The following is an 11,206-nucleotide window of genomic DNA, read 5'->3' on the forward strand; positions in this document are numbered from 1 at the left end:
AAATTAGGACCATTCCAAAAAAAATGGTAAAAACTGGTTAAATTCGGTCAAACCAGCAAGAACCGGCAGTCAAAAACCAGTGCACGTACATGGTACACCTGTGTTGTTGAGCGCAGCACTGAGGCACTCTAGTGACGCGCATGTGGCCATTGTTTCTCTCTGAATCAATAACACTATAAGATCATCTCTAGTAGGAACTCATTCCAGTCCCTATTTTATGACCCACCTGTCATAAAAAGTAACTCCACATCAGCTTTTGCATCATAAACAGTAAATAGGAACTCAAAGCAAAACATATTTCTCTTCTCCATTAGGAGGAACTAACTTTAGTCCCTATTGTGGCCCACTTAATTAATTAAAATATTTAAAATTAATGTAATTATTTTTTTAATAATATTATTTAAATTTATAAATTTAAAAATAATTCACTATTAAAAGATATTAATATTAAAAAAATTCATATGTAACAATAATACACAATATATAATTCGGGATTACACTAATTTGTAAAATTACTTAATACAAAGAAAAGCATAATTAAGCTCTATAGTTGACGACAAGCATTGTGAAATTGCCATATGTGTTCAATCAAGTCCTCTTTCAATTGTCTATGCTGCTGCCTATTTCGAAGTTGGGCATTTCTTTGGAGAAATTGATGGTACGGTGCAAAATCTTCCTCTCCTAAATGAGGTTCTGATAAGCCATTTTCGACATCGTCATACTCTAAGCCTTGAGCAAAATTTTCTGCATAAGTGTCTCTTTCATTCTCAACAATCATATTATGCAATATAATACAAGCTCTTATTATGGTGCCAAGCTTCTTCTTTTCCCAAAAGCGAGCTGAACCACGTATAATTGCAAAGCGTGCTTGCAACACTTCGAATGCTCGCTCCACATCTTTTGTTTGCCCTTCTTGATACTGTGCAAATAACTTGCGTTTCTCCCGTTATGGCTTTGAGATTGATTTGACAAATGTGGCCCATTCAGGATAAATACCATCTGCTAAATAGTATCCTATAGTATAATTATTACCATTAATAATATAATTTACCTCCGGAGCACAGTCATTTAGAATATCATCGAACACTGGAGAACAACCTAACATGTTGATATCATTATTTGAACTAGAAACTCCAAAGAACGCATGCCATATCCAAAGGTCTGCAGATGCTACAACCTCAAGTATTATGGTTGCAACCCCACGATAACCACTCATGTACATACCTTTCCACGCCTTTGGACAACTTTTCCATTGCCAATGCATGTAGTCAATGCTACCCAATATGCCAGGAAAGCGACGACCCTCCGCCATTTGTACCAGGCGTTGTACATCATTTGGGATTTGGTTTTCACAAGTATTCATCCTTGAACACCGAAATGACACCTTCAACAAATTTTTCCAAGTATTCAATTGTAGTGCTCTCGCCTATGCGCACATAATCATCAACAACATCAGCTGCTACGCCATATGCTAACATCCGTATCGCAGCGGTGCATTTTTGGAGTGGTGACAAGCCTCTTCTTCTAGTTGCATCAACCCTCTGTTGGAAATACGGAGAGACGTTTGAGAGAGCGTCTACTATTCGAAGGAACACATGTCTTCTCATTCGAAATCTCTGTCAGAAAATGTCAGCATTATACACCGGTTCATCTGCAAAGTAATCTTGGAAAAGGCGATCATGTCCTGCTTCTCGATCTCTGTTGATCCATGTAAGAGGAGTTGGGATAGAGCTTCTATCAATATCTTCTTCTTCTGAATCTTCGAATAAACATTCATCGATCCAATGATCTATGAGTGTGTTATCTTGCCGTCTTTTTTTGCCATACAAAGCCTCATTAAACATATCATCAAAATTTCTAGCCATATCTTGAAATGTAATTTTTAGTACTCTTTCGAGGTGAGAAACAAGAGTTGAAATGGAGTTGCAGAGTCATTGATAGTTGATATTTATAAGTATGTCTCCAACAAGTACCTACTTCTCAACGGTTAGTTTTACAACGGCTACTTAACGGATAGTTTTGCAACGGCTAATTAACGGATAGTTTTGTCTTGTCTAAATTTAAAATGGCTAGTTTTGCAATGGTCACTTTCATGAACAATAACGGCACAATAATATTGACTAATTTGAAAAGTTACATCAGAAATAAATAAAACAGACTACATCACATACCAATAATATGCAATAAAAATAAGAACATATTACGTAACTCTACGAATACAAGGAACCATTAAGTAAACCACTTAGCGATTATTTTCTCACATGCAATCTCATAAAGAGCTCGTCATTTTTCACTCATTGTAGACGTGTCAGCATTAAGTATTTTCATATCCATTTCCCTTTCCATTTCCTTAGCCATCCTTTCCATTTCCTTTTCTTTTGCATTTATCTCCATTTCTTTAATATACCTCTGAGTTTGTAATTCTTGTTCTTTCATTGCCGCTTGAGTTTGTAATTCTTGTTCTTTCATTGCCACTTGAATTTGTATCTCCTTCTCCTTCATTGCCATAATCTTTGCTCTATGTTCCCTCTCCTCTTCTCTTTCTTTTTTCCTATCAATTAGTTCCTTTTCTCTAACATTCTTAATATCTTCCATGAGAGATAGTTTTTTAACAACCGATGATTTCTTTTTGCTAAGATCTTCAGAAATTTATGCTTTTTCCTTACTTTTTTCACTTGCTTTTCTTTGATCCTTGTGGGCGAATGGGAGAGTCCACACTGGGTTCGTCAGCCAACGGTGTTTCTGGTTTTGATGAGGATGAGTATGCTCTAGTTGCACTAACCTTGGTTCTCTTTGAGCCTCCACTCTGTGTAGGTAGTTAGCTTCTCCATTTTTCTCCAAACGAAGCATATTCTAATGCCTTTCAAAAGTCAATTTCTGACCATAATGTGTGGAATAAAGTTTATAGGCCAACTCCTTTATATCATCAGCATTCGAACCACTCTTTATGTTTCGACTAGCTTGATCGTAGCAACCAGCAAATTATGCAACTATTTTGTTGATCTTATACCATCATTTCTTACATGCAACTGCCCCCCTTTTTATGTCGGAGTTGAATTCCACACAATAACTATGAATTCGACTCCAAAATGTTTCGCCCTTTTGGTTGGTACTAACTATAGGGTCGGTTGAAATATTCAACCATGCACTAATCAACATCTCATCCTCTTCCCATTGCCAGTATTGAATACTATCTTGCCTACGATTTTTAATGTCATCTTCATTGAGGTCGATAGCATCTAATCCACGAGGGTTGGCAAAATCTGAATATTGTGAATTTGGACTACATTGTATCAGAGTTTGAAGGGATGGGTTAGAAGAGCCACCAACACCAGATAAGCTATGTCTCGATGCACTGAATTGAGTTGAAAACGGCAAGGATATTGGAGCAACATTTCTCATAGAAGGATTAAATATGGATGAAAATGAAAAATGTGGTGTTTGTGAATTTTAATTTTGTGGTTGGAATATAGGAAATTGATTATTATAAGGAGTTTGAAAATTAAAATTAGGAAGATTTTGTTGATTTGGATTTTGAAATGTATTCAGTAGTGTGAAGTTTTGATTTGTAATTTGAGAGTTTGAGATTTGAGATTGTTGGGTATTTGAAGTTTGAGAAAAGTTTTGTAAGTAATTGAAAAAAGAGTTGAATTGATTTGGATCCATTTTTCTGAACAAAAAATAGTAGAAGTAGAACTTTGATTTTGTAAAATTTGAAAGAAGATGAAGAAGAGTAGAAGAAAGTGTGAGAATAGAAGTGTATGTAAGCAGTATATATAGAGTAACAAAATATTAATTTATTAATAATAACGGTAACATAATAACGGCTAGTTTTGCAACGGCTAGTTCTGTAATGTGGTTAGTATTTCAAATTTCATACATAAAAATATACCACTCACCAAAAAAATTATTTTATAATATGTAAAAAATTAAAATTATTTTTTTATGTAAAAAAATTTAATTAATTATAATTTAATATAATAATATAATTAATATTTAATATTAATTTAATTATTTATATTAATTATAATTTAAATAATTAATATAAATTATTAATTAAATAGAATTATAATTAATAATAAATTAAATATAATTTAATTATTTAATATAATTTTTTAAATAATTATATTAAATCATTAAATCATATTTAATTTATAAATAATTATAATATTTAATTATATACGTAAAGTAAAATATATGTATAGTTAACATATATTATGCAACGTTTATCTTCTATATGTATATAAAATATTGTTAATTTTATTAATAAAATATTATTTATTTTTTTTAATTTAATTGTCACATGTTAGAATATCATTAATTAAAATTAAAAGAAACCAAGTCCCTCTAAGCAGGGCTTTGCTTGCTTTGAAAATTGTGATGAAACTCATCTTCAGTTTATTCCAACAATTAGTCTCCACTTTTTGTCAGACAAATAGTAAATGGGGCCTTCATTTATTCACCATTGGACATGCTCTAAAGGCTTATGCATATCATGGTAGAAACTATGTCGGACTAAGACAATGGCAACCAAGAATTTTGGAATTAATGACTAAAATATAGAAAATTGGGTATTGAATCTGTGATTTCGTGCTTGTTTGGGCGCTATTATTTTGATAAAAAAGATCTTTTTAAATGAAAAAATATCTTTTTAATTTTTTAGCGTGTTTGGCAAATTTCTAGTAGTAAAAGTAAAAGTACTAGAAAAATAAAAAAAAACATCTTAAGCTGTAATTTACATCTTTTTTAGATCTTTTTTCCTTAAAAAAAAAAAGATATTTTTCATATAATAAATAAACAAAAAGTACTTTTATATTGTTATATCCAAACATAATTGATAGATAAAAAGATCTTTTTGCATGAGATACCCAAACATAAAATTACTTTTACTTTTTCATAAGATATTTTAAAAAAAGATAACTCGAAAAAAGATCTTTTCTTAGAAGCTTACCGAAACAAGCCCTTAATGCCTCGGTTAAATACACTATATATCGGAATCAAATTCCAAATATCAGAAACAACTTCCTAAAAAAAAACCATTATAAGCACCTCTATAGTATTCACGTATATCTCGGCCATAATACAGGTCAGTTCAGGTTCCTATCAAATGGATCACAAACAATTCGAAAAGATCCTGTATAATTTCTTTCTCACCATGCAACGATAAATAGCGCCATTACAGCTATAGAGGGCATCATATACCAAAGTTAACAAAAAAGATAATAGTTTTCTGAATATTCTTGAGTATAAAGAACTGACTTGAGCGTCGGAGTCCTTTTTGCAGGTCGGATGCCTGGGTCAGAACTTTGAGGAACAAATAGATCATCACTGGAGCTCTGGGATTGAAGGTTACATCTGGTATTGCCGAGCTATTCTTCTAAGAGTAGTTCCAGAAAAGAACATTTTGGCATCCACCGTGGGGCCCGAAGATCCGTTTTCAATCTAAACTCACATCTTGCAAGTTCTTTTTTGTAATTCTTTTCTTTGCAAGAAACTGAATCATGACAGACCACTCTATGGCTCCACAACCACCTCTGACCCATGCCGAACTCCTGACCATGAACACTGCCCTACAAGCGGAAGTCCAGGAATGGCCGAGCTTTTGGCGACCAAGCAGAACAATGGCACTGAGAAGGATGACCACAAAAAGGCCAACAACGATGATCCCAATGAAGAACATCATTCTGAGTGAAACATAAAGACGGGCAGAATACCCCACAAAACAGAAAGACGGAGGATCAGGTTGTCCCTTCTCCGAAGAAATAATGAATTTCGAGATGCCGAAAACTTTCACACTTCCAACGACATTGACACCCTATAAGGGAATTGGAGACTCTAAAGTGCACATCATTAAGTTTGAATCCATGATGTTTCTTAACGGTGCCTCTGACCCTATTTTATGCCGATCTTTCCCTACTTTCTTGGACTAAGCTGCTTTACTTTGGTTTTCTAATTTGCCTATAGATCAATTTCAAGTTTCGATGAGTTTGCCGATTTCTTTATAAACAAATTTGCAGCATCCAAAATCTACGTGCGAGACTCAGACTACCTCAATATAATTAAACAAGGACAACACAAAAACTTGAAGGAGTACATGACACGGTTTGCAACAGCAACTATGGAGATTCCAGATCTCAATCCGGAGGTGCATTTGCATGATTTGGAAACACTGGCTAAATTCAGAGACAAAGCAACAAGCCAAATCGAGATCAAGGAATTAAGAGAGGCCAGAATGATGGAAAAACCAAAATCCCTCAAGAAAGATGATAGGTAGAATACCCGAGAAGGAAAGAAGTCGTTCAAGCTGACACCGAAATTCGATTCCTACACCCAATTCAACAAAAAAAAGAAGACATCATCAAGGAAATCTTGCATGCCAAAATCATCAAGACCCCCAGTAGAGCAGGGACGTATCAAGATCAAAAGTATGTTGACAAAAATAAGCACTACGCATTCCATCAAAAGAACGGACACACGACAGACGAGTGTGTAGTGGCAAAAGACTTATTGGAGCGGTTGGCAAGACAGGGACTGTTAGATAAATATGCCACCGGGAAAATGCAAAGAACTGGTAGGACTACCCAACAACCGAAGATCATGCAAACTCAGGCACAATTACAAAGAATAACGCTAGATGGTCGAACACAGATCCACCTTCGCCGGCAAGAAATGTCATAAACTATATCCCGGGAGGATTTGCATGCAGAGGACTAACAAACGCTGTAAGAAAAAGGAGCTACATGACCATGCTGACTCTAACAGAAGAGCATACAGAACCTCGGAATCCAGCAAGCTCGGTGCCGAATATAACTTTCAATGATTCCGACTTCCAATCCAAAATTCAGAACTTGGATGATGCCGTGGTCATTTCCGTCACCATCGGAGAAGCCATAGTCAGGAAGATGCTAATGGATCTAGACAGCAGTGCCGATGTGCTATTCTTATCAACATTCAGAAAGATGTAGTTAAATTCGAATAGTATGCAGCTTTCATCAGGAGAACTAGTCGGTTTCTTTGGTGAAAGAGTACCCATAACAGGTTATGTATGGTTGAGGACCACGTTAGGGGAATACCCCCATTAAAAAATGCTAGATATACAATATCTAGTAGTTGATAGTGTTAGCCCCTATAACATTATATTAGGGTGCCCATCTTTAAATTTATTTGGAGCTATTGTTTCTACTATTCACCTATGTGTTAAGTTCCATGTGCCAGATAACATCATCGTAACCGTACATTCCGACTACAAAGAAGCACGGCAATGCTATAATGCAGGGTTGAAGGTCTCACGACTAATCTAGACATAATCCAACGAGTCAACTTGGTATACAATGCTGATGATTTGCCAATGTTGGCAGAACTAGACCCAAGATCAGATAGAGAATGCCGACCAACACCTGTTGACGACCTTCGCAAGGTAATCCTCACTGACAATGAATCACGATACACTAACATCGGACATGCTTTGACGGTAAGTAAAGTAGAATGCCTCATCACCTTGCTTCGGGCAAATGCCTACGTATTTGCATGGACCCCTACAAACTTGCCCGGAATAGATCAAAATGTCGTATTCCATAATCTTGCCTTGGATCCAACAGCAAGTCTAGTTCGTCAGAAGAAGCACAACCTCAGAAAGGAATGGAACAACGCAGTAATTCAAGAAACTCAAATATTGTTAAATGCAGGTTTTATCAAAGAGATTTGATTCACCTCATGGCTGGCAAATATAGTTATGGTAAAGAAGAATTCGGGCAAGCGGCGCATGTGCGTAGATTTTACTGATCTAAATAAAGCTTGTCCAAAAGATTCTTATCCATTACCAAGCATCAATAAGTTGGTAGATGATACATCCGGATTCAAAATGCTTAGCTTTATGGATGCTTATTCAGAATACAACCAAATACTAATGCACCCCGAAGATCAAGACAAAACAACATTCATCACAGACCATGGTAATTTTTGTTATAAGGTAATGCCTTTCGGCCTCAAAAATGCAGGAGCAACATATTAGAGGTTGATGGACAAAGTCTTCTAAAGCCAAATAGGGTGCAACATGGAAGTATATGTCAACAATTTAGTTGCCAAGTCAGCCGATGAAGGAAGCTATCATTCCAACCTTGAGGAAATTTTTAAACAAATAAGGCGGTATAACATGAGGTTAAACCCCGAAAAATGTGCCTTTAGAGTCCAAGGAGACAAATTTCTTGAATTCATGTTAACTCACAGGGGAATAAAAGTAAACCCAGAAAAATATCGAGCAGTAACTGAAATGACATCGCCAAGTACTATAAAGGAAGTACAATAACTCATTGGACGACTAGCAGCTTTATCGCGGTTTTTGCCAGCAGCAGTCGAAAAATCTTATCATCTCTTCCATAGTTTACGGAAAGCACACAACTTCACATAGACCGACGCCTGTGAGCATGCATAAAATGATTTCAAAGGCATCCTCGCCTCCCCTCCCATACTGCGTAAACCCATACACGGTAATCCACTTTATTTATATCTTTCAGTTTCTACTCATGCTATTAGCTTTGTCCTTTGTCACAGAAATAGGGGCAGAACAACATCCAGTATATTTTGTCTGCAAAGTATTATAGAACGCAAAAGCTCAGTACCCAACAATAGAGAAACTTGCATTTGCCTTAATCATCACATCACGACGGCTCAGACATTACTTTCAAAGTCACAGGATTATAGTTCGGACGAATTAACCACTATGGCAAATATTAACACGGCCAGATCTGGCAAGCCGGCTTATCAAATGATCAGTAGAGCTATCCAAATATGATATCACATATCAAACACGTGGAACACTCAAGTCTCAGATATTAGCTGATTTCATTGATGAGTTCACCACAACCGATGACATTCACCCCATTTGGGAATTGTACGTCGATGGAGCTACAAATGGGATGGATGCAGAGCCGGAATCATTCTTAAAGACAATACTAGAATATGCACCGAACAGTCTATCACTTTGCTTTTCAAAACAAGTAACAATTAATCTAAGTATGAGGCCCTTCTAGCTGAGTTGCTCTTAGCCAAAGACACAAGCATTAAGCACCTGCAGGTTTATTGTGATTCACTATTAGTCATAGAACAGGTAAACAACAATTTTCAGTACGAGATCCCCTTCTCGAACAATATTTGACCATGGTAAAAAACCTAATACATCTTTTTCAAACTTTCAAGATTAATCATATACCTCGAGAGGACAATAATAGGGTAGATATCTTATCCAAACTAGCTACTTCTAAAATCACAGACACAACACCAATTTTATCACAAGTAACGCTTGGGGAACCAAGAATATGTAGTATCCATGTCTTTTCCTTGATAGCCGAACCAGATTGGCGGACACCATATGTCTAATATTTAAAAATAGGAGACATCCCAGCAATCGAGGAGAACCCAAAGCTGTTCAAAAAGAAAGCAAGCGATTTCACCATTATTTGGTGATGACCTATACAGAAGAGGGTTTTCTAGGCCATTGTTAAAGTGTGTCGGAGCGGAAGATTCCCACCTCGCCATGGCAAAAGCATATGAAGGAATCTGCAGAACACACGTCAGAAGGCGAAATCTAGCAGCAAAACTACTACACACAGGCTATTATTGTCCCATGTAAAGACTAAATGCATGAGGAAGGTGCAACATTGCGACTACTGTCAGAAATGTGCACCAACTATTCATACTCCAGCCAAACTGTTACACACCTTCGAGGTAGCATGGCCTTTTTACAAGTAAGGACTTGACATTCTTAGGCCTTTTCTGGTATCCAGAGGTCAAGTAATTACTAGTCGCTATGGATTACTTCACAAAATGGATAAAAGCCCAGCCGCTAGCAAAGATAACCTCGGATAAGGTACAATCTTCATATGGAAGTCCGACATATGTAGATACGGCTTGCCAGGTGATATTGTTACTGATAATGACAGACAATTTACTGATAAAAGCATATCATCCTTTCTAAATAACCTCAATATAAAACACCATTTTTCTTCTGTTGAACACCCACAAACAAATTGTCTCGCCGAGGCTGCTAACAAAGTTATTTTGCAGGCCTTCTGAAAAAAACTAACCAATGCCAAGGGACTCTGGGCCGAGCTAATCTCAGAAATCTTGTGGAGCTATAACACCACACCACATTCAACAACTAAAGAGATTCCATTCCGGCTCATGCATGGAGCAGAGTCAATCATTCCCATGGAAATTTCACAAGGATCACTAAGAACTGAACTAACAACTGTTGAGGACAATGACCAGACAAGAAGAGCTGAGCTGGACACTTTAGATGAAGAACGCACTTTAGCAAGACTTCGGCAATAGGCAATGCAAATCATCGTTAGCTGAAAATACAACAAAAGAGTTCAACCGAGAACATTGCAACTGGGAGACCTTGTTCTAAAAAATATAGAAGATGTTCATAAACTTCCTTGCCTGGAAAAGCTTGCCGCCTCATGGCAGGGACCATTCCGAGTATTAAAAGTACACGGATGAGGAGCATATCCATACAAATACTAAAAGGAACTGAGCTTCCAAACACCTGGAACATATCCTCTCTATGTTTTTATTACATGTAAAAGACGAAGTTGAAAGGTACTCTTTTTCCTACCGTCAAGGTTTTTTCCCACATAAAAAATAAGGGTTTTACTCGGGGAGATTTTAATGAGGCCATTCACTTCACACCTTCCACACTGGAAGGTATTGTCACAATTATCCATGTCCAATAAAGCACTAACGTTATCTATCCCACAATTTGCCACAATTACATATGCAAACATATATCCATCAGGCAAATATCAATGTTTCTCAAAATGAAGGTGTACAAAACACCACAACAATCATTCAAAATGTACAAACCAAATAGCATTGTCAAAAGTGCTACCAAACAAGTTACATACTATAAACACTACAACTTTCTATGTCAATTATTTTTCTGAACAGGCCCACCATTCTCATCTTCCGCTTTCTCACCAGCCTCATCATCTACTAGTTTTCCATCAACTACTATTTTTGTAACATGAAGACTCCCAACATCAAAGCCAGGAGATAAAGCCGTCACTTGACTTACTGCTCGGTCAAAGCCTGCTGCAAATATTTACAGCACTTCCTCTTCCAATTCATGTACCATGGACGTCAGTTGTCCCTTTTCGTTGTCAACGCTCTTAACTTGACTTTGTAATACTCGGATTTGCTCATGAAG

General features: G+C 36.5%; 2 protein-coding genes across 2 annotated transcripts; both read right to left on the reverse strand.

Annotated features, from left to right (window-relative positions):
- Positions 1 to 544: 544 nt before the first annotated feature.
- On the reverse strand, positions 545 to 1,312 carry LOC107633335 (uncharacterized). The gene is made up of 2 exons (XM_088507282.1): positions 1,052 to 1,312; positions 545 to 919 (listed from the first exon to the last, which is right to left on the reverse strand). The coding sequence occupies exons 1-2, from the start codon at positions 1,310 to 1,312 to the stop codon at positions 545 to 547; spliced, it is 636 nt and encodes a 211-aa protein (XP_088363408.1).
- A 37-nt stretch (positions 1,313 to 1,349) lies between these two features.
- Positions 1,350 to 1,865, reverse strand: LOC148571566 (uncharacterized). Its single transcript, XM_088507283.1, has 2 exons — positions 1,644 to 1,865; positions 1,350 to 1,541 (listed from the first exon to the last, which is right to left on the reverse strand). Exons 1-2 carry the CDS (start codon positions 1,863 to 1,865, stop codon positions 1,350 to 1,352), a joined length of 414 nt encoding a protein of 137 aa, XP_088363409.1.
- Positions 1,866 to 11,206: the final 9,341 nt, after the last annotated feature.

Source organism: Arachis ipaensis, chromosome B3 (genome assembly GCF_059453495.1).
Source record: "Arachis ipaensis isolate K30076 ecotype BB chromosome B3, ASM5945349v1, whole genome shotgun sequence".
NCBI classification, from domain to species: domain Eukaryota; kingdom Viridiplantae; phylum Streptophyta; class Magnoliopsida; order Fabales; family Fabaceae; genus Arachis; species Arachis ipaensis.